The sequence below is a fragment of the Balaenoptera borealis genome (genome assembly GCF_965194805.1).
Source record: "Balaenoptera borealis genome assembly, chromosome: 5".
NCBI classification, from domain to species: Eukaryota; Metazoa; Chordata; class Mammalia; order Artiodactyla; family Balaenopteridae; genus Balaenoptera; species Balaenoptera borealis.
Genome location: NC_138862.1, coordinates 30,950,318 through 30,975,533, shown reverse-complemented (window position 1 = coordinate 30,975,533; position 25,216 = coordinate 30,950,318). Strand labels below are relative to the sequence as shown.

The window sequence follows — 25,216 nt, the reverse complement described above, 5'->3', positions numbered from 1 at the left end:
GTTATCCAAGAAACCTCTCACCTATTTTCTTCATTCTTCAAATATTTCTTTAATTCCTTCCACTGGGTCCAAAAAAGAAGGAGAAGAAGGAGGGGAAGGAAGAAATGAAGGAGGAAGAGGAAGAGGGGGTACAGGAGGAGTAGGAGAAGGAGAAGAAGAGAACTAGGAGTAGAAATAAGTAAAAGGAAAATCTGTTTTTTCTAACTCTTCAAAAACCAAATTGCACATAGGAAGTAAATAAATAAATAACTCCTGTGGACTGCAGGAACTACTGAAGCAGATATTACTGGACACACACATCCTACATACATAAGCTCCCTTCATTACTATATATGTATATCCAAATGTAGGCAATGTGCTTACATATCCATATTTTCTATTAGCAAAGATGCTATTTTATACAGGTTGCTCAAGGATGCAAAGACTAGAATTTTTTTTTTTTTTTGGTATAATCATGACCTTTTTTTCTTTAAGATACTCTTTTCTCTATGTATTAAGAAATCCTTTTGGTTTATGGTCCACATGTTGCCTAGAATCAAATGTTATTCAAACAAAGCCAATTCAAACGTGATATTAGTGCATAGTTGCAAGAAGAAATTTCAGGTTACTTATATGCAATTTAAGTTCTGAAATGGACTACATATGGCTACAATAATGAGTCCATTACTGAAAGAAGCACTTTAGCAAAACGTATAAACCTATATGAGATTATATATCTGCACCATGCACACGTATCATCTTTATCTCTCCAAATATCACAAGTGCCATTTTCATTTTAGAACAGTTAAGGATTAAAGACAAGAAATATTTTCATCTTAAAAACATCTTTTCACCAGTATTGTAAAATTATTGAACTGACACAATGTATGAAATATAGATGTAATCCAACAGTCTTGTGACAGTTTATATTAGTTCCCTGTAAATGATTACAAAACCATATTCTTATTTAAAAATAAAGAAAATCTGGAGAACAAAGGCTAAATTCAATACATATTCTCATACATAATAGTAAAGAAAAATCTGCATTTGGTTAATTAATCTGTATCGAATGAGATAATCTTTATTTATATCCCAAATAGAAAAGTTTGCCTGTAGTTCTCAACTAACTTAATATTTATTCTCTACAGATTCCTACAGGCACAAGATACAGAAAAATCATAAATATAGTGGCACGTAACTTCCATGAGGATGCAAAACTCTTAACATTTTTCATATACTCTAAAAATGCACATATAAATAACCCACCAAGCAAATTTCAATGCAAATCGATGCATCATTTGTCACTGAATAAAATTAATTTCTGTGTCTAGCACAAGGAGAGTCAGTATATCTTTGAAATGGTATAAGCTTCTCTAAATTTGAAATTCATGGGGAGAATAAGCACACACCTCTAAGAAGGATAATAAGTAAATAGAAATCATAGAACCCTGGAAAAGTAAGAAAGCTTAGAGATCCTACAAACAACCCCCTCATTATATATGTAAACACACAATCCCAATGTGTTGAAATAGCCTAGAGGGCAGTGTTGTCTACATCCCAAATTTTTAACAATCCCCATGGAGGGGCTGTCATCATTGGGGGGTAAACCAAAGGCAATCCAATGTCAAACGTATGACTTACATACTAATTCAGTAAGTGTCCACAGTTTCCATTGCTTTGGACATAGTAGATGCTAAATCCAAAAACTAGTTTCACACACACAAGAATTTAATACTACCTTTTCAACTCCTCAATCTTGGGCATTTTTCACTACATTACTATGAATGTTGCTGCACAGTTATGGCCCAGACACAAAGTACCCCCTTATCCTATAACGTTAAAACAGAACAAAGGTCCTAGGTGTATCTGTGGGACAGGAAGGGCAAGGTGAGGGGAGAGCGGGAAAGAAGGGAGGGAGCTAGGACACGAAGGAGGGAGGGAAGGGGAGAAATGATGTCTTGCTACTGCTGTTCCAGCAAGGTGGTTAATTGCATTTGTTTCATATATCTCCAAACACCCTGGTACATTAATTACATTCTGTAACACCAAGCTCTTCTGATTCCCTCTGTCACTTCCACTGAGCAATTTAATTGTATTCCAGCTAGCTAGCTACACAACGACTCAAAAAAAAAACAAAAAAAAACAAAACTTGGTGATAGTTCTGTAATCTAATATATAGTTTATAATGCATTTCTGGCATTGCAGTATATAAATGCATGGCTTGTGAGGACATATCCAAAAAGTTATATCAAAGTCTTATTGTGATAATCAAAACACTTGGGACAAAACCTTTTTGTGATGGTAATCTAAATGTATTACAAAGGTAAATGTATTGAAGAAGAAAATGTCTGGTGAATGATTAGATATGATTAGAGATATTGCCACAGTAGAATTCACAGTGATTTACTCCTATACATCTACTACTTAGAAAGGAAAAAAGAAAAAAGCAGTGTGCCCACATGAACGCCTCGTGCCTACTATCATTGGGGGACATGGGTACTTATGTAGTCCAGGATTGAAAACAGCCACTTGACTGAAGGTAAACTCATCCGTATTGCCTCATGTTTATAGAAGGGCTTCCTTTTTGAGTCTGATACATGGGGCTCTGTGCAACAGCAGCTGCCAGGAACAAAGTTAGCTCCTACAGGCGGGCAAAAATAGGCAGTGTCCCAAATAATGACTTCGTCCACAATGCAAATACTGGAGGAAAGTTTATGTAGCAACAAGCTACTATAATGGCTCAAGTATCTGGACCAATACACCTCAGATTATTAATAAGTACAGTAATTAAAAATCTAAAGTACTACAATCCACACATGCAGGCAAAAATATCATGCTCTAATCTTCTCTTTAGACCAATTATTTCCATTGATGTGAAAATTAAAGTCGCTAGAAGGTTAATACCAAATGTTCTTTTGACTTTCTTCTTTGGAACAAACAAACAAAAAAGCATGTTAAAGATTACTTCCACTCATCATTCAAAAGAGCTACAAAAAAGGATTTTGCAATCCTCCCACAGGAAACTGACATCCTATGAAAATATCCCAGGAAGCCAAACCTGAACAAAAGACAGGAGAATCAGAGGCAGAATGCTGTCTGCTTGACAGACTGACTCAACCTAGAGCGAGACACCTACAGCACCTGTTTCAGATCCCCATTGTGTTTGCCACTAGGGACTAAGCGGAGTGTTCCGTGCCCACAGCCAGCCCACAGCTTCTGCTTCCCCCTTCCTGGAGCCTCGCCCTGTCTTACTTTTGACAGTTTTCTCCCTATGATCTAAATCTTCATTCTTGATATCATGCTAGGAGAGCACTTAACCATCACACAGGTGATACACATTGATCCCTGTCTCAAATTCCTAACCTACTGCACTTTCACTGGGGTGTCTATTACTTATTTCACTTGAATTTCTAAGCCAAAGTTCAGATACAAGAACAAACCCCAAATGGAGAACAAGCACAGGAGTATTAGACTCGTTCAAGAGATTTACTTTCATATTTCTTTTTCTAACAAAACTGAGAGCACATCATTTATTACCCAACTCCTCAATTAATTAAGTAAATTACAACAATAGGTGACTCCTAACACGTTCCATTTGCAGCAGTTTAGAAACAAAAGACTTAAAACCTCTGCTTCCCCCAAAGCCCCCATGCCTGGCCAAAAGGGACCAAAAGATATAATGTCATTTTATTTATAGCCCACATCCGACTCAGAAAGAAATGTTTTTTTGGGGGGGGGGAGGGATAGGATAGAAACATTTTAACTTACCATCAACCCGAACATATAAAAATCCACAGAGCAGTAGTTGTGTAAACATCAGCCGACTCATTTTGACATATTAAAAAGGATCCAGATTGTTTAAGAAACCAATCCCAGAGAGCAAAAGTACAAAAATAAGTATCAAAAAAAGAGGTAGGTCCAAAGTTTAGACTTTTCTAGCTGCTAATTAAAGTCAAGAAGAGCAAATGGCAAGATCAGAATGGGTTAGTGGAGAGGTCTTGAATGGGGCACATTTAGATCCATCCAAATTAACAGAGAACACTCCCAAGGCTGCTGTATTTCCTCACTGTGGCTTCCTAAATTCCCACGAATTCAGCCCAGCCGGAGGGATTATTCAAGTGTGTCTAACCCCCTCTCCTCAGGCTCCATGGCAATCCAAAGCCAAGTTCGTTCTTCAGAAGTCAAGAAGATGACGGGAGAGGAAAAAGACCTAATTCCTAGAAAGTGTTCCACAAACTTGCCAGCGCGCTGCCGAAAAAAAACATTGGCCTGCCCACTGGTTTCCTTTCCCCGGGTCTCCGTCTGGGTAGCAGCTCCACGTCCAGAGTTTTTTCACTAAAGTTCCATAATAAGGATGTGTCAAAGCAACACTTTGCAGGCGGGCCGATTTGGCGGGCCTCTCCTTTGCAACCTCGTTGCCTCCCTCCACCTCTCTCGTTCCCGAAAGAGAGGCAAAGGGAAATCGGGACGAGGCGGGTGGAGAATCCGAACTCCTACGTGGTGGGGCTGCAGGGAGGGAGGGAGGGAAGGCGGGAGGGATAGAGGGGCAGGGCTGAGGCTGCTGCCACCCCCCCCGCGGTGCCGCCTCCGAGCGGCTGTGAACACGGGCGGCGGCAGGCGGCGGGCGGGTGCGGAGCGGGGCGGGTGAGCCCGGGGGCCCAGCAGCGGGAGAGCAGGGGAGCGCGCGGTCCAGCCGCCCGCCCGGGTCTAGCCGCCAGTCCACCTGGTACGGCCGCCGCCGCCGCTGCTCCCGCGGCCCCGCAGCAGAGCGTCCGCCTCCTCCTGCAGCTGCCGCGGGTGGAAGGACTTAGAGGAGGGAAGGCGAGGAGGCGGGAGGGGAGGGGAGGAATGAAAGCTGCTTGGAGTCTGCCCCGGGGAGGGGGGGGGGGCGGGGGGTGATGAGGGGGTGCACGGAGCCTCCACCTCCACGCTCCGCCACCCGCCCGCGCAGGGGGCGCCAGCCCGCTGGGCAGTGGGAGGAGGGGGAGCTGGAAAGCCTAGAGTCCTCGTGGGACAGAAATTAACAAATTCGGAGCCGAGGCTACCGGTCAACTCCTTCCCCTTCTCTGCGCCTCCTCGTCCCCCGCTCCTTCCCGCCTCCGGAGGGGATAGGTGGGCTCTAGCCTCCTGCCCTTCGCCGCGTCCCGTTTAATGGGCAGGTAATTTTCTCGGTGAGCGATTTCATGGAAGCCCTTCCTAATTATTCATCTCTCCGTCTGCCGGAGATGCACACGCTTTCTGGAAAAAGATCATCCGTCCAGGACCCCGGGTGCAGCCTCATTACCCGTTAAAATCACACAAACATTCACTCTTCACCTTTTAGCAAAATGAGAAGCTGAGCGGGAGGGAGAAAAGGAAAGGAAACAATATAACCACCTCTTGGAGCGGAAAGGTTGTGTCGGGGTGCTTTCTCCGTCGTTGAAAAGGCACAAAAAAGGGGGGAGGGAGATGTACAGAAATCTGTAGTCTCCACTGGCTTGTTTTAGCCAAGATCTATGGCCCCCTGAGGAATCCCGGGTGGGGGGGGAAGGGAAGGGGTGGCATCCCCTCTTCTGTTGCTCAGTTGCCTTATGACCCCCTCAAAGATGAATTTGACGCGGGGCTGAGGGATGCCAGGGAGTTGAGGAAACGCTTAGGATGGAGAAAGGCGATCAGGGAGCTTGGATGCGGGGGGCCGGTACCCGAAGTTATTACCCTCCAGAGACTAGCACCTCTGAAAGGAAATTCGGAAAACCTGAAAACCCAACTGAGCTAACGAAGCTCAAAAACAGCTGAATTGCAGCCCAAAGACGAAAAAATCCTGAAAATTAAGGCAGAACCCACCAAGTGAATGCCATTCAGGACCGGGAAGATTAAGGCAGGCCACATTAGATCAAAGAGATGCTAGTGTCTGGGGTGCCACCGGTGTGGCCGGTGGAGCCCGGCCCACGTGTGATCACAGGCTCGCTGGTAGTTGTTTGATGCTAGTTCGGATGATTACAAGGCGGGTTATAAGAACTCACGCAGGTTCCCGAGCCGAGCTAAAAGCTGGATGGTGAGTCTTTAGTTCCCCCTACTGGAAAATATTAGAAAAGATTCTTTCTGTTCGTGGCCTTGTGAAGCAGTTTGAAGAAGAGCCTTTGTCTGGTGGTACATTTTGGTGTTGCCACTCAATTTAGCTCTCCCTTGCCTATTATGGATGTGATATTGTGTGTTTCAAAAAAAAATGGTCAGTGACACTCAAGTAATTAGGAGAGTTTTTATGGCACCTCTGCCTGCTTGAAAATTATGGTAATGAAATAGTCTTGCAGAAGAATAAAACAAGCCACTCTTCTTGTGAAGCATTAAGAGTAATTTCAGCACACTTTTTATATACATTATTTAGTTGTTTTAAAAAAGTGCATTAGTGTGCTGAAGTTAAATCACTTGAATTCTCACAGTAATGATTCTAAATGTATTATTCTTTTACCACTCTAAGAAAAGAAGGGGGGAGGGGAGGGCGAGACAAGTTCACATGCTTTTTTTTTTTTTTTTTTTTTTACCCAAAGGGCCAAGTCTAACTTAGATGATATGGTGGTCATGGAAAATGACAAAATTCATTGGATTAATATCTCTCTTATCTATCTTTAATGTTGCCAAATAATTTATAATTCTTTAAATTTTTCATTTTAAACATTCTGACTAGATTGAAAATCAGGGATTACAAAGTCTACTTTATTCCTCTAATGTACCACCACCACCACCCCCAAATCTCTATTTCAAATTTCCCTACATGGGTACAACAGAAAATATTCTGAAAGTAAAGTCTCCCTAATAATAATGCAGAAATTAACAAATCATATAGACTTAAAGCTCTTTAATTTTAAGATAGATCTCAGAAAGGAAGATATTGGGACATTTCATCTTGAAAAGTTTTGTCATGGATATTCATCTGGAGGGAAAAAGGTAGATTTGACTTCATATATGTTACAGTCAACCATCTACAAATGCCTTTCCTTAGGTGATCTATAAAATCACTCGAAGGCAGCAGAAAGGGTGTGCGTGGGAAGTTGGAGGAGGGTAGTTTGAAGGAGAATGACCTAGCAATTGCTGTTGTTCCCTAGGGCAGAAAAATGTTACCTCACATTTCACAGAAAGTTGTATAGAGTATGACAAATGACCTCACACAGAGAAAAGATTTATTTAAGAGACATTCCTTTGGTTACATTTATTTGGCATTTTGGACCAAGCATCATCATTTTGCATTCATACTTTACTTACTAAAAGTGACAAAACACACCATTGATTTCAGTCTCGTGCCATCTTTTTGCAATACATTACCTACATTATTTAATAATGTCTGTAACAAAGGAATTTAGGGGTCTATGTTTTGTGATTTTTCTTGAAGGTAAGTTTATAAATGATGTTTAAAAAGAATACTCTGTCGGTCTCTCATTTGACATAAAATGTGACCAAGGGAAACTGATAACTTTACATATAAGACTCTCATACCAAGTGATCGTTCAAGATCTCAACACTAACAGTTACTGTAAGAGTCTACAGACAGAAATGTAATATGGACAACAATAAGTCCAAGGGGAACAAAGACACTACCTTCTGGGAGGTTCGATAAGATCTGTATTAGAGAAAAGTTTACATTTCTATTAAATTTAACACACTTTTAGTGAGCAGTGTCTATAGAAGAAATGGATTCCTCACTTGGTTTTTCTAAAAGGAAAATCTTTAAAACCTGAACATTCTAGTAGAAGTTGGAAATTCAATTTTAGTAGAGCTTTAGCTAAAAAATTTTTTTTTAGGTTTTCATTAAGACAAAGCCAGAAATAGCTTAGAACAATGAAGCACCCTCACAGCCAAATTAGAATGTTTAAGATACATAAAATTAAATGGGCACTTGGCTATAATATCTTCCCAAATATCAAGTGTTTTTTTTTTTTTTTCTTCTCTAAACAAGCTGCTAAATAGAAAATGTACATGGAAATCTAGGCTCCTTTTATGTAAAACCTGGAATGGTATTATTATGTGCTCAAAATGTGCCTACCAGATAAATATATATTTTAATAGATCTAAAGACATCTATGTGTAGGAGACTATAATTAACCCTAATTGGGGTAAGGTGATCAAATGATCTTCTTTGTGATTGCACTTCTGAGTTGGCATTCTTGGAGAAACATAAAATACTCATCTGAAGCCAATCTGCACAATATAAGATATAAAATATTAAATATTTCTTTTCCATACCAAATTCCCAAAGGATGTGGTATAATTTGAAAAATCCCAATCTATTTTTTTTTTTACTCTTTCCAACATGCCCTCATTATAGCTGCAAGGTGGTATACATAGGCAAATCAACTGATCCCTGATAATAATTTTAATATCTACTATGAAGTGGTGAGCACTTGCTATATGTCAGGAATTGTTCTAGTTTTTAAAAATTCATTAAATCATTTAAATCCTATGAGAGCCTTATGTGGTTGATATTATTCCCATTGTACAGATGAGAAAACTGAAGTTTAGATATCTAACCCAAATTAATAAAAAGTGCAATCTTCCTTTGAATCCAGATCTCTCTACAAAATCTATGCTCCTAAGGGTTTTAAAATATCTTCCACACTGTAGAAACACTGTAACACTTTAATAAATTGCTTTGATTGATTAATTTAAGATCTGGTACACCAAAACATATAGAAATACATAATCAGTTTTTGTTTCCAAAATTGAAGAACCTTTTTACAGCCAGAAGACCATTTGTTATCAGTTCAGTTTGAATTTTTCTATATAAGATTGTCTTATCATACTATGCAGAAACAACACATTTACATGAAACGTATGGGTTACTATCTACAAAAGAACACAGGACAATTAAAATAAGCGAAGCATTAAGAATCCAGATCAGAGAAGAATGACTCATGTGCTCTTAGGTTATTCTTCTTTTTATTACACTCCAACTTGTTGCAAAACGATTTGAGGGAGCCAAGATAAATTGCATATTGTTCTTCTGAAATATGTTCTAAGTATCTGATTTCAGTCAATTCATTTTCAATATTCACTAATACTCTGTATGTAATTAGTCTGCCTATCTATGTATCTATCTATGATTAGTACTTTTGGTACATTACATGGAGTTATTATAATATTCCATTCTTAGAGATCTGAGATTTAAGTTGACTGAAATGTAGCAATATATCACAAAAACAAAGTATTTTCTACCAAATACCGTCATTTGTGGTCAAGAAGAATTTTTCTTTTTTTTAGAATTAAAATCAATTTGGAAAATTATTTTCTATCTTGATTGAAAACTTCAGTGATACTTCCAAACTTAACATAGCTTTTGATTAAATAAAATATTACATTAAGTATTAATAATAAATAATATTGAGGCATAATTTCTCTAAGTGTGTATACCTTAAAATTTAGAATTTTTAAAAACACATAAAGCTATTTCAGAGTTCATCGATGAGATTTTATCTTCTTAATGTCAGTACTCCTCATTCTGAGGTTGTCCGTTACCCCCCTCCCTCCGTTTAAGTGATCTATGAAACCGCAACCTCGGCCATAAATTAAAAAGTAGCTCTTTGGTGGGGAAGATAACCTTTCATCTAGATTAGGAAAGTGTTTTTAGAAATAAGCAAAATTGTCAGTCTCGCAAAGATAGAAATTATTTACAGGTGCACCTCCATCTGTGTGGCCTCTGACCATAACAGGCTAGGCTTCCTATCCCTGCATAGTCTTTTTCTGCTGGTTATTTTATCATCTCTATTTACAGCTCTCGAGTTCTAATTTTAGTACACAGCCTAATTTCAATGATGTTAAATAATACACTTTTTGCTATTTTTATACCACAACATAATGAACCCAAGAAAATCCCTTTGATTTTTGGCCAAACTATTCCAAGTCCATCTGCTCCAATCTGGGCTTTGTATAATTGAATTTTAGCAACGCAACTGTAATCCTAATAAGAAGGTTTTTCTAAAAATCCAAAACAGAATTTTTGTTGTTCTTAAGAAGAAGGAATTGTCAAAGATTTAGGAAAAGATTCATCATACCTATAGGCCAAAATTTTTAGTTATCTGCTCACTGAGTTGTCTTTTAGACTATTTAACAATGGGTTCTTCAAATTCAAAAGAAGTTGCTTACTCTCTCTTAACAATAATATCATGGAATTAATCCAAGGGCACATGTAATCCAATTGACTGCCTATGGTTCTGTCATAGAGAAGAACTAATCTGCTCGGGAGCAAATTCTGATTTTCTTCCAATAGCCAAATTATCTTATTTCTGCCTGATAAAATAACTTCTGGCTGCCTGCAGAGTTCTTGAAGTCCTTCTACAACGAGTACTATGTTTTTAGTTGTTAGATACCAGCAGGGAGGCTAGGTAATATAATTTTGCTTTAAAAAATGAGAGATGTAAATACACATTCTCTTACTAAGGTGATAAAGTGAAATATCTGGGGACTTCCCAGGTGGTCCAATGGTTAAGACTTCACCTTCCATTGCAGGTGGTATGGGTTTGATCCCTGGTGGGGCAGCTAAGATCCCACATGCCTCGTGGCCAAAAAACCCAGAACATAAAAAAGAGAAGCAATATTGCAACAACCTCAATAAAGACTTAAAATGATCCACATCAAAAACAAATCTTTTTTAAAAAAGTGAAATATCTGGAAAAATTGTCATGGTCCAAGTTTAGAAACAAAACTACAAATGAAGGAATAACATGACATATAAAGTACTTCAGATCAAAATATTTCAATTTGGATAAAAAGTCTCTCTTAAGCAGTTTCTACTGATTACTCATTTACTAAAAAGCAGTATAGGTATAAGTGACTTTTGTTTTCTGAGTAATTTTGGCTTTTCCATTATATACTAATACTAATGTAAAAAGATCGAAAACTCAAATCATTAAAATTGAAAAATGCTAGAGTAGTTTTTGACAATTTCATACAAATGGTATGGTCCTCCTATCAAATTGGTTTGTTTTAATTTTTAATATACTTTATTTTCAATGACTAGCTCTTTATATTTAGTAGGAATACACAATTTAAGTATGTTTATATTGTATCTAATGTAAGATATATTGAGCATCTAAAAATTAACTTATAATTTTTAGCAATGAGAGAAATGTTTCACCAAATTTCTATTCTTTAATTTTTCATTTTTCAAAGACTACTAATCTATGATCCTTTCCTTCGGCAATCTGGCAAACATGAGTGTTTGAAGCACTGATTGGTATAGACAGGGTCAATGAAAATTATATAGCATGATGAGCACTGTGGGATTTTTTTTTTTCTTTTTTAGCTTGTCTCTACATCTGGCTTAAGTTCAGGTTATTACTTACCTATTATTTTGTTCCTCCCTTCTCTACTTCCCACCAAGCACACACATTAAAAAGACATTATGTCACAAAGGTGGAGCAACAATTTATAGGTGTATTGATAGTCTATTTTCCAGCCTTTGTTCTGAATCATGCTTAAATTATCAAAAAAGAGATGAAAACATTTTATTTTAAGACTTCCAGGGATTTTACAATATTCTTAAGTAAACCATTCACTCATCATTGGGAAAATTTTATTCTTCTCCAATCTAACTGTGAAGTAGCATTTCTACTTCATTATCCCTGGGAGGAGACGGAATGATGAATAAATGACTAACTGGGGAAATTATAGAGCATGCTGGCTAAGAGCTGGAGCTCTGGAACAAGCAGATCTAACCTTGGTTATACCACTTACAGTGTGATCTTAACAACTGTCTCAACCGTAAAATAAAGATTAAAATAGTGCCTACTCAGATGGGTGTATGAATGATGGTTTTAAAGAACTTGCACAGTGAACATCTTAACTGGTTTCCAACACTTAGGTTGTTGGAGTGTATTAATGAATCTCCATCATGGTGGCAGAGACAATGCTGTATGGCAAGCTCGAATTATTTTCTTTCCTTCTTCTACTAAGAGCTTGGTTAAATATCCCAGCTCCCTTGCAGGTAGATATCCTGTGACTGAGATGTGGCCACTGCAGGCACTTCTGGGACTGGCCTCTAAGATACCTCCCATAGCACCCCAGACACTTTATTTTATCATTCATTGGATGGCCAAACCCTGTAGAAAACACCAAGCCACCAGATGGAATAAATGAGTCCCAGAATAAGTATGTAGAGCGAATGATCACACTCTCTCCTGAATGTTTTTCACTGAGTTGGACAAAAAAATAACTTATAATTATTATTATACTTAATAAATTATTGAAGTTTTTGTATTCTTTGTTTTAGCACTTAGCCTATTCTGACAAATATAATAAGCTACTTTGAATATCGCCTAAAGTTTAAATGGAAATGTGGTATTTATTTCTTCACAGGACATTGAACCATGATTAATATTAGAAAAATACCTAACTTTTAAAAACTATGTGGCAAGCACTTCAATAAGTCTTTTATATTAATTGTCTTATTTAGTGTCACACAGCATATGAGGGTAATGTTATTTTTAGCCCCACAGTTCAGAGTAGTTAATGAAAGCTAAAATTGAAAAAACTTTGAAAGTGTCATAATTTGAAACTAACTCATATTCAGTGTCAACAAACCTATGGTATCATGCAGGATAGACTAGGTTTTTCTATGGCGGAGTTTCTCAACCGTTTTCTCACTGTTACTCTAAGATGCATTTTTAGGTATTTTTGTCCTAATCAGCTCCCCATGGAATTTAATACCACAGATACAGTACCTATGTTTATGCGCTGTATGTATGTATGTAATTTATACATAAAAAGAGTAAGATTTTGTTTGCCCCCCAAAACCAATTTTACATCACTGCCATTGAGGATGCATATTCTACAAATACAAACAATTCCAAAGTCTTAAGCAATAAGGTTTATTTCTTGCTATATTGTGAGTCTATTGGAGACTCTGTTCTACATCATCCTCGTTCCAGGATCTAGGTTGCTGGAGCACTCACTTTCTGAACAAATGGAAAAGCAGAATATGGCTGTTAAATTCCTTGGCTGGGGATGAATTACACTATTTCTTATATTTCGTTGCCAAAACAAGACAAAATATCCACCCTACTCCCCCTTCATGGATGCGAAGAAGCTGGAAATATTCGTTGATCAGCTCTATTTACCATCCCACATATCCACCCCCTGCAGACTTCCTTGCTTTTGGAAGGAATTATTTAAATTCATTATGGCAGTATAGGTTATTGCAGGCTAAAGAGAAACTCTAATTTATTATTATATGTTTTGGTACTGGGTTGAGTAGTGTCCGCCCAAAACCTCAGAATGTGTCCTTGTTTGGAAATAGGGTCTTTGCAAATTTAATCAAGTTAAAATGAATTTATGCTAGATTAGGATGGGCCCTAATCCAATGACTAGGGTCCTTAAGAGAAGAGGGAAATTTTGACACAGACACGGAAGTCAAAGGGAGAACATAGCTATGTGAAGACAATGGCAGAGATTGGAGTTATGCTGCTCTACACCAAGGAATGCCTGGAGCCACCAGACTCTGAAAGAAGTCAGAAGGGATTCTTCCCTAGAGCCTTAAGAACATGGCCCTGATTTTCTAGCCTCTGGAACTGTGAGAGAATAAATTTCTGTTGTTTAAGCCAATAAGACTGTGGTACTTGTTATGGTAGCCCTAAGAAATTAATATAACCATTACAAGTTTTAATAAATTCAAAATGGGAAAATAACTTTTTGTTTATTAAAAGCCAAGTAGATGAATGATAGATTAGTAGAAATCTCGGGAAACAATGGTAATGTGCATTCTAAGCCTATTTAAATCAAAAGTTTATCATATATATAGTCAAACAGACACATGTATGTCTAACACAAAGAAGACTAAAGAGAGAGAAAAATTAAAATTTAAAAAGTTTACTTTAAATGATCCGTTTTAGAATTTCAGAATTGAATGATAGCCTTAAGATCATCTATTATAATCTCATTATCTATCTCAAGGATAGGAGGCCAATTTAATTTAATAATAGATACCTTATCTTATTCATAAATTAGTTTTTAAAAAATTATATTAATTTAACTTAGAATTTTTGAGTTTAGATATTGTCTTTTGTTAATTGTTATTACAACTGCCAGTGATTTCTGATTAAAATTTAATTTATACATATTAGTCCATTTAAAAATCTTTGTATATTTAAAATATATCAAAATTTAAAAATAACTCTATACCATAAAAATGTTAGAAGAAATACTAAATAACTATAGTCTCTATGCGAAAATACTAAATAAAAATATTCGATCCTGGTCTTATTGATGTTTATTACAGAATGCCTCTTGCAAAATGTAGTAAAGATTATCCCAGAACCAGATTTACACAACTGCCTATGGCAATAAATAGAAGACTTAAGTCATTTCCTCTGTTGATTATTTAATATCGTCTTAGAGGGAAGGCTTAACTCTCATCTTTTTACAGCTTTTCTGTTTTAAAATAAAAAAAAAAGAATTAGCCAAATTTCAATTTCTATGTCACTAGTCGACTTCCTACATCAGTTTTCTTCTATATTCAATGTTTTTTTAATTCAAAAAACACAATACTCTCTAAACTTAGAAGCTCCCCAAATTATGAAACATGATTTTTGGCAACTTTTTCATATGTACATTAGCCCTAACAGAAGCCTGCCAGTCACCAAAATCACTACCAAGCAGTAACACACACATACTAACATGCTGGGCCTCTTACATCAAGTTGAAGGAATACAGTCTCATCAGTCCATTAACTTTCAATCTAAAGCAACATCCATAACAAAGATTGAAACATATCACAAGCTATATTCATACAGAGAAACATACATGAAATCAAGACCAACTTCTGAACTAAATTCATAAATAGACATGCTATTAATCAATGAAACTTTGCACTACACTCAGTGCTATGTGTTGCACCGAAACCTCAGGGTGAAAGGGAGGTGCTAGAAAGGAGAGAGAAATGATCAAATGTCTTATAGACACCAAAGTAATGAAACAGGGAAGTTAGATGTTAGAAGATTTTGAAAAGGAAGAAAATATTCCATATATATTGAATCCCATTCATGGTAGCGTGGAGCCAGAGGTGGAGGTAAGTGAGAAGCCTCAGATGCATAGAACCAAGACAAAAGCAGACAAGAGATGTCAGATGGTCTTGTAAAGTTCTCGGAGGACTTAGATGAGAGACAAAGAAAAGACTGTTCATTATGAACAACAAAAAATTGAGGCTCTGAGAAATTAAGTAACTTTGACAAAAGAGTACAAAAATAAATGAGCGCTGAGACCTGACTGACATCAGAATCTATTTCATTTCCACTAAACCGTGTTAACTAATTTAATGTTAATCATTGCTTTCTGGCTATAGAGAGGGTGTGCTGAACATTTTTAACTTGAGAGAAGCATTGGCAATTAGTGAACTAGGGGGTTTCAGGAGCAGTTCCTTGTTTGTTTGCCTCAATCAGTTATGAAAAGGAGTAAGGAAATGAAACAGAAGAAAAGGAAAACAAAGGTGAGAGGACAGAAAAACAGGAGGGTAAGGAAGGAGAGAGGAGTGTTTGATAAACTTGGTTTCACTAAAAAAAAAAAAACCTAGAGAAAGCCATGTGATTTGATATTCTTTGGGCTTCTAATTCTGCTTTGCAGCTCTTATTAAGTATTCTTTCTGATTTCTTTCTACCCACTTGACTTTTGTCTTGTAAGAAAACTGAGATGTAGCCTCATTTGTTCCCACCACAGAACTTTTGAACCAGCTTAGCCCTCATGTTTCCCCCTCCACTTAATTAAATATGCAAAGTGGGTTAGAGAGTAGTGCTTGACTAATACCCTTACTAGAGTTCTGAGTTTGACCCTATTTGGTCCTTAAGCTAGCTCTCAGTGCTTAGAGGACTATGCTAACTGCTGTAGTTTCATAAAGTACCATGCTGTCAAAGATGGTTTTTAACAGTTCCTTTTATATGACCTTGGAAGAGTTAAAGCAACTTAGCCAGTGCATGTAGCAATTTCCTACTCACAATTTGGTTTTGCATTTATTGTCCAATTGACTTTTGCTGCTATATATGCTCTCTGGGGTGTCCAAACTAGAAATGTCTGTGTATGCTTTGCATGAGCTTTGGAAGCAGTGGTTGAGCGATTTAGTATCAGCCCCTCTAACATACACAATGCCAGTCTCCTGGACATGTCACTTTCTGAGTGTTTGGTCCATGAGCCTGACAAGAGACCTAACTGCATTAGGGGCTTCAGGGGGATTCTTCTACCTGTTTCCCTCAGACAGATTTTTCTTTTTTTTTTGTAATATGATGTTGTCATCACTATTGTCATCAGAAAGACATATAAAGGGATTTGTTAACATTATTGTTTTTCAGACTTCTATATTAATTTTCCTTGAAATAGTATTGCTTCAACTGAGAAATACAATTATATTTTGCCCTGTCTCCAGAAATGCTTATAAATTAGAATTGATGTTTGAGCTACATGACTTTTTATGGCTGATGTAATTTGCTTTTTTACCTGAATGTTTGATAAGTAGCAGTATGACTCTATTCTTCTAGTTACAAATCCATTAACCTCACCCTTAAAAAGCTGTTGCTTTATACTACTAGCTTTTACATCAAAGACAAACCCCAAAATATATCATGTTAGTCAAAATGCCCACACATATTTCTGGATAGGTCACCTAGATATGATGAGGTGCACTAATTAAAATAAAAAAGATGGGGGGAAAAAGGACTCTTTTGTTCAATTCACTCAACAAATTTTTATTGAGTGCTGTTACATGCCACCCTATAACAGAAATGTCTGTCTCATAAACACACATTGCTTTTCTGGATTTTAGTTCCTTCATCTGTAAAATGAAAGAGTTGGACAAGTGACTTCTAAAGACTAGTCTCCTTAAGAGCAGACATTCTATTACTTATTTTGCTCATGTAGAAAAGCATGGATTTCAGCTCTTGTAGCAATAATAGGGCCTGAGCCCTTTGCAAAAGATAAAGAATCACTGCCTCAAGTTTCAGATTCTGTGACACAAAGTTACTTTGAAAGCTATGATATGAAGTGGTGTTTATTTTGATAGTCTTCCATTGGCACATCTGGTCTAATCCATCATGCTTGTATTTATGGGAAGCTGTTATAATGTTAGCAGTTGTTCTTCAGGGCCAAGTGTAGACTGAAAAGTTATGGCCATTCCTGGTAGCTGCCTCATCTCTGTTACATTACATATGTATAAGGTACCTGCTTTATTCTAATATCACAACCCTCTATTAAAATAAAAAAGGATACTAGCATCCCTGATATGGCACAGCTTATAATGATACAGATATGGATATCATAAAGGTCAAAGTTTAACCCTGGATGTTAAGTGGTCTGGAGGGATTCCATGAAGTTTTATTATTAGAAACCTACAGGACTGAAGGAAACTACAGTAGGCTCTCAACATTAAAACAAAAGACAGGGACTTCCCTGGTGGTCCAGTGGTTAAGACTTTGCCTTCCTATGCCAGGGGGGTTCCATCCCTGGTCAGGGAGCTAAGATCCCACACGCCTCGCGGACAAAAAACCAAAACATAAAGAAGAGTATCAATATTGTAACAAATTCAATGCAGACCTTAAAAATGGTCCACATAAAAAAATAATCTAAATAAAACCCCAGAGATTTAAAACCAAGCATGTGAGCATACAGACTTCTTAAAAGTCACTTGGATATCTTCTTATGATGACCATTTAGTTTTGACTGTTGATCTGATGGTGGTTGCAGCGATCCCGGTGAAGGCATTTTTAAAATAAATAAATGGAAACGTTGTGGTGCTAATAGTAGAACTGTGTCTGCCAGTAGATAGTGTCGAGGCTCTTTCTTTATCAGATACCTCTTAAACAATAAAACTGTGTAAAACATCAAGCTACAAGCAGCAACAAGGAAAATGCCTCTCAAGGAGTAAGGCAGAGATTTACGTGGGCACCTTCAGCAACTGCTGCAGGGATTTCCACATGTTAATCTCCAAACACCAAGACTGTAGTACTTTCCATTAGCACACCACCAGCCCATTCTAGGATCCCCTCAACACAAATGATACCACCCAGGAGATTTTTTCCAAGGAGAGCTGTAAAGGTTTTTGAGGTTGTTTGCATTTCAAAAGAAATTCACTTAAATCATGAATCTTTTGTCTAACCTTATGTCATCCCCTTTTATGTTCAGTTGGGAGCAATTTGTCTATTCTTTCAGAAACTTTTGTTAGTTATCATGTTAACTAAATTTCCAAGTCACTGCAGGACATTACTTTGATTTTGCCCTCAGCAATAAATTTATACTTGAATTTGTTATACCAAGCAAACTGGAAAGCTTCCACCAATTTAATTATTGAAGTCACTTGGACATGTTTGATTATATTTTGTTTTCAAGGCACAACATCGTAACAGAATCCTAAAGAAAAGGAAAACAATTTTGGAGGAGTCTTATGAGCTGACGGCAGGTTTAAACAGTCATTTGTAAAGTCCAAAATAATAACTAAGACTTGGAATGAAAATGACACTTAATTGACCTAAAATACCTAATAGCAAAAGTTGAAAGAAATATTTTTTTTATTACAGTTAAGTATTTTGTGTTAGGGGTTTATGACCACTTCTTTTCCACATGACCATCATCCATTCTAAAGGGAGGAACTAGTCACCCAGTCCCCTGCTTTTTAAAGAAGTCACACTAAATTAATTTATTGCCAAAGGACAGACCTTCTGTCTTTTCGAAAAAGTCCAAAAGAAAAAAAGACAAGAATAAAGTAAAATAGAAAGAAAGAAAATAGTTATTTTCCAAAAGAAAATAAAACAAGAAAAGGTCAAACTAGTGGTCAGTTCACTAATGCTTCAATGTCTTCACTTCATGCTATTCATATATTTCAAATCATGTATTTTCCTCTTCCAGTACGGTATTAAGTCACAAATTCAAAAGAAAGATATGCGTGTTTGAAACAATAGCTAACATAAGAAAATGCTCCAAAATGGTGATGCCAAGATTCATGTTATAAAAGCAAATTTCAAATTTCTTTTCCCTCCTCTTTTGCTTTATTATTATTCAAAACAAAATCCATAACAACTGGTGTGTACAGAGTCTTGGTATCGCCAACCTTCAGTTATTTCTCTCAGTGCAGAATTCAGCATTTCCATCTCTTAGTTATTCCTCTCAGTACAGAGTCTACAGATTCAATTCCAGCTTTTACTCTAAGTATACCACTGTCTCTAAACACTAGATCAGAGTATCATAAATGTTTGTGTTAATGGTATACACAATTTCCTTTTGTAGCTGATATCACTCTCTGTTTTATTGATCCCTCTTCCTCTCCATCAGACCCTCAAGCTGCCCGTTTTACTGTCTCACTTCCCACACAGTTTCTCTCAGTGCCAGAACAGGTTCTGCACTGAAACTAATATTCAGAACAAAAAACATACAGGGATGTTCTTGGGACTCAAACTTGCCCATCCAGTTTCCTTTTCCATCTGATCCCCTCTTAAAGATTTCTGAGGTAATAATTCCATCTATGCTGAAATAGTCACACAATATGATGCCTCACCTAAATTCAGAAGTTTAACTGGGTAGGGACACACTAAGCGTATCAATAAAGTTGTACCTTGGAGCAATGTTGAGAACTTATGACAACTAAGTGAATCCATGTCAGTCTGTGTGCTCCCTCTGTGCAGAACTGACCTGTGCGTATTTGGTCATAAGTGTACCTGATATACAGAGAATCTCAATTATTAGACCTGAAGAAAATGTCAAATGAAATACCATGTTTTTGTACTTCAAGCTGTTATATTAAGGTGGCTAACTGTAACTATAAAACATACTATAGATATTCTTAATTTTCAAAAATATAGATATGAATCTTTTACTGTGTCATTTTATATATATTTTATAATTTAAGTATAATCAGAATGTTACTAAAAACTACTTTGGCTGTAGAAATTATAGGCTGCAGACCCATCAAAATAAGAAGCCAGTACTTTAGCATGAGAATTTCACTAGTATAGGCTGATTTTTTTTCTGTCTAGTTTATGTTTGAAAGAAATATTATAACATAATTCTGTGTTGATCAGGGGGTAATTAGGTTTCTTTTCATGCCTGCCCCTAAGAGGCTGTATCCTTTCAACAGTGTCTAAATTCCTTGAACTCTAAAAATACTAAAACCTTTGACATGCAAATGGTTATTAAAATTATTATACATCACTCCAATCATAATATAGCTCAACAATTTTATAAGTTTTGGGAGCCTGTTTGGCCTTTTATGATTTTATTTCCTTGTCCACTATTTGATTTGCTTTCTAGTACTTTCCTGGAGAGAGAAAAAAAGGGTTTGCAAAAATATTAATCCTCAGGCTGGTCACAAAATGACAAACACTGTAAGATTCTACTATACAAGTTTCCTACAGTAGTCAGAATCATCAGACAGAAAGTAGAATGGTGGTTGCCAGGGCCTGAGGGAAGGAGAGATTGGGGAGTTATTATTTAATGGGTACAGTGTTTCAGTTTTGGAAGTGAAAAAAATTCTGGAGATGGGTGGTGATTGATGATGATTGTACAATAATGTGAATTAACTTAATACACTGAAGAGTACCTTTTTAAATGGTTAAAATGGTAAAGTTTTATGTCGTCGAAAAGATTTAATTTTATGGTATATTTTATTTTTAATGATTAAAAATATTAATTTGCATGTTGTCTTTCTAAAGTAGCTCATGCACTGTTTATTATAGAAAATGTTCAAATACTAAGATGTATAAAGAAAAAATTCAACAAGTCATGATCTTACCATTCAAGAAATAAACACTTTTTTCATGTGTTTCCATTTTTCTCCATATACTGCTTTACAGTTGCTAGCTTAATATTTATGATTCTGTATCCTGCTTTTCTTCAGCTTAGTGTTGAAAAATAAAACGTTCCTGTGTCATTAAACCTATAAACATATTTTTTATGGTTTGTGATATTATATAGTTTGGATATGCCACATTTATTTAATATATTCTCTTATTATAGGACATTTAGTTTATTTCCAGAATTATTTTGGACATATTCCATAATATTCTTTGTTTCCCTTTATGAACAACACTGTCTTGAACATATTTTTCTATAAGCCATTGTGTACATTTTTTATTTATTACAATATAAGTGTTTGCTTAAATAGATTGACTTGCTGACTCAAAAGACATGAACATTTTTAAGGTTTTTAATATGCATTGTAAAAATATTTCTGAGAAAAACAGAAAACATTTACATTATACCAGCCATGAATAAGAGTGTCTATTTCACTAATGCTTTTATATATAGAAAGTTCCCCCCAACCAGATATTTGATAAATTATTCAGTTCTCAGTTTTTACTGCTTTGTTTGTGGTTTTATTTTTACATTTAACTATAAAAATCAAGATGTATTTTCTATTTTAGTATAAAGTGAGGTGAATATCTAAATTATTTTTCCCAAAACCTATTCAATTTTCATTTATTTATAATTTTTCCTGTTCTCACTATTTAAAAGCAGCAAGTTCCCTTTCAATAGTTCTAGCAATATAGTGAAAATGGTAATGACCAGAATCAATGACTGTGCTTTATGTTTGCTCTGCTGAGCATTTTATATACATGCACTTGGTGATGATCCTTTGGATTCCCATTACTAAGTCCCTACTTGGTCCTCACATTACCCTAAATCCCCTTTACCAAATTAGCTAGCTAAAAGTGGCAGAGTTGTGGTTCAGATACAAATCTGTCTGAATATATGACCCAAAGTCTTAAACTTCAAGAGGCCATGTAGAATCATCATTTTGAAGAAACCAACCAGTCTCTTTAGTCTTGTATTTCAAAGTTTTCCACAGAATGTTGAAGCAAAGGACTTCTTAGCAAAGTTACAAATACTTGCAGATGAAAGGGTCACTCAAAAATCCTTTAAAGTGAAAGAGATAAACTCCTGAAAGTGCAGGGTCCATTTGGGCATTCCTGACTCTATTTCACCCCATGTGACATTTCCTTTTCTGGAATTCCCTTCCTTTTCTATTTACCTTCTCCCTTCCATTCCCTTCAAGGCACATTTTTTCAGGAAGAATTTCCTGAGTTCTTTAGCCAGAGACAACTCTTTCCCCTTTTTAATACTTATTTTGGGGAGCTCTCATTTGAAGTTTATCCTAAGCTCTTTGAGGTCCAAACAAAGGACCATTGCTATGTCAGATCACTGATAGAAGAAAGATGTTCTATTTTGGAAGAATGACCTGTTGGCCCACTACCCACATGGGAAAGGATGCCCCTGGATCAGAGACAGGTGGGGCTGTTTTTTCTTGGTAATCCAGAGCGGCAGAATCAACTGTGACAACTGTTTCATGACGGGAGATGCAGCCAGATTACCCTTACATCCCTTACATCCTATTGATTTTTTTAAATTAATTAATTAATTTATTTATTTATTTATTTTTGGCTGTGTTGGGTCTTCGTTTCTGTGTGAGGGCTTTCTCTAGTTGCAGCAAGCGGGAGCCACTCTTCATCGTGGTGCGCGGGCCTCTCACTATCGTGGCCTCTCTTGTTGCGGAGCACAGGCTCCAGACGCGCAGGCTCAGTAGTTGTGGCTCACGGGCCCAGTTGCTCCGCGGCATGTGGGATCTTCCCAGACCAGGGCTCGAACCCGTGTCCCCTGCATTGGCAGGCAGATTCTCAACCACTGCGCCACCAGGGAAGCCCCCTATTGATTTTTTTTAAAAAATCTCTATTGAGTTTATACATGTCAGTAGTAGAATATATTTAAAATATTGTTCTAAACTGAGAAAATCTTTCCCTTACCATATACATCATGTTCATAGCCTTTTCTATAGGAAGGCAATATAAAGGTTTTGGGCTAGGCTATCAATGTTCTATTAATATAAATTTAAAACAAAAACAAACGGTTAGAAATGTAGTCTTATGCCCATAGTATTTTTTATTATCAATTAAACTGTAAGTCAAGAAGAAATTGAAAAAATTATTTTTTAAAAATTGAGTGAATCACAGCATCTATTTAAAAATAATATTGGGCTCTTCAGATATATGTCCACAAAAAGTGATAAAATAAATAAAAGTATGCAAAGAATATAACAAATACTATGAGAATCTTCCAAGGTTTATGTTTTTTCCTGATGTGTCTCATTTTTAATTTTGCCTTTTCTTTTTAAGTTTATAATTTATATAAGAGGTCTAAGTGGCTTTTTCTAAGGATAGAACAAAATGTTATAAATGTTAAAAATTTTCAAATTGTTTTCAGCTTAAGCAACACTTGTGTACTTTTATTGGACTAATACTCTGGAATGATTGTGAAAGAAAACCATGGCCAATCTACTTCATATACACTTTAATTTCTTGGGTCGGTCTTAATAGCCATCTGATGTTATCCCTGACGGAGTCAAATAATCTTTTCATACATCAGCATTACTTCCCTCATCTATTTACTTTATCTTCCTTTTACAGTAGAAGGTTTTCTGTCGTGTTTTTTTGTTTTTAACTCATTTCCTTTGAATTTAAAAGAGGAAAGTTCATAGACACAAAGTCTGATTATTTTTCCACCTAACAGTTTCTGAAATTAGATACAAATTCCAAGGCAACATTCTCACATTTTAATAGCCTTGCTTTCTTGTTTTTTGGTCTAATATGTTTATATTTTAGTTCAGCATTCTAGACAAAATAAAGATTTCCTGGTCAGATAATAAGATGAGGAAGTACTATTGTGCATAAGAACTAGAGTAAACTAAATAAGATTGACAGCTGATTGACGTAGTGGTGGGCTTAAGAGGTAGCCGAAAAGATAATCTGTACTACTGATAGCTGATCACAGTTTTAGTAAATATTATTATAATATATGAAGCTTAGCTTAGTTCATAAAGAAATATATTCCACTTGATAATTATTTCCCTTTTTCAGGAACCCATGGAACTAAGTTATGCTTTGAACAAATTTGCTCTCTTTATACATCCATATGGTCTGAGCATGTAGAGCAGCTTGGTGCAAGAGAAAAAGGCATGAGATTTGGAGAGATGTGTATGCCCAATCCCCACTCTAATATTCCTGGCAGTGTCACCCTGGGCAAGGATCCCATCTGTGAACCTCAGGTTCCTCACCTAGAGAATAGAGATAACAGTCACATTACAGGGCTATTGGAAGTAGTGCCGGTTGTATTAGGTTAAGTCACATGAATATGTTTTTGTAGATTAAAACATTCAAATATTAGCGATTTTATACGATTCAACCTAATGTATATGAAGATACTATCTCAGTCCCTTGATGACTATTGGTATTAGCATTGCTATTACCAGGAGCTGGACTTGCAAAGATAAGCATGATGTAGTTTTTGGTGGTGGGGAGTCTTATATGTATATAAAGATGGTGAAAAGTGTGCTATTGACAACCAACAGTAAAACATTTTCAGTTTGTTTTATACTTTTGTTTTTTTTTAAAGAAGAGACATAAATTTATGTGTGGATCCAATTTGCAGTAGCACCACGATCTGAGAAAGCAAATAATATAAAGTGTAAAACTCTGTAGGTAAAAACAACATATTAAAACATGGATAGTGAGAGGCAACATAAATAAATAAATAAATCGTAGTATTAATACCAGATATGGATCAGGCTATATTTCAAATGTGTGAATGCACAGTGCTGACACAGACAAGGCATTTAACACATTCAGGTTCAGTTTCTTGTTATGCTGAGATAATAGATCATTGTATGGTTTTCAGCCTACGGTCTCTGGGCTGTGGGTGAGGAGTTGTGATTCTGGAGAAACCCAGTAGGCTCAGTTTAGGTAACCCATCCCTTCAGTCATAGCAAGGTGCATTTTTAAGCATTTGTATGTATTGGGGTTCTTATAAGAAGTACGCTGGTAAAAATTGTTTGAAAATTACTGGCCTGTATTGTTTAGCCCCTTCTTACTCTACAAGCCATTGATTTTTATGATTCTACTTAATATCAACATTGTTAAATGTCATCCTAGAGTATAATTTGCATAGAGTTGTTTTAATCCTGGGTGGTTATAGGTTAAGTATTTCTTGATCCTTCAGTGACCTTTGGGGAGACATTCCAAGGAGACAGAGTAAAAACGGAGTGTTCTCTTAAAATATCAAAGGCAAGGAAAAGACGTAATCACTAATACCGCATTAAATTTCTGTGCTTCCCATAAATCCCATACGTGTACACAAAGGCTCTTTCATTACAAATTGGTCACACTTTTTAGAAGTGACACCACTAATAACAACCCCTAAATGATATTAATCATGTTTAAATAAAAGAGAGTTCGCTTTAGTAAAACATTAGCTA

The 25,216-nt window shown here is 36.4% G+C and overlaps 1 protein-coding gene across 12 annotated transcripts in view; it reads right to left on the bottom strand.

Annotated features, from left to right (window-relative positions):
• The window catches only part of ROBO2 (roundabout guidance receptor 2), a 1,241,430-nt gene that overhangs the window by 562,402 nt on the left and 653,812 nt on the right, over positions 1 to 25,216 (bottom strand). For 2 of the 12 annotated variants that reach the window (XM_082392599.1, XM_082392592.1), the window contains exon 1: positions 3,748 to 4,522. The exons of 7 other annotated variants lie outside the window; for them this stretch is intronic. In XM_082392599.1, coding sequence (XP_082248725.1) covers positions 3,748 to 3,808 — 61 coding nt within the window. In that variant the 5' untranslated portion in view covers positions 3,809 to 4,522. Of the gene's footprint in view, positions 1 to 3,747; positions 4,527 to 25,216 lie in introns of those variants that run through there. 3 more of the 12 variants (XM_082392597.1, XM_082392601.1, XM_082392593.1) reach the window with 3 other exon arrangements.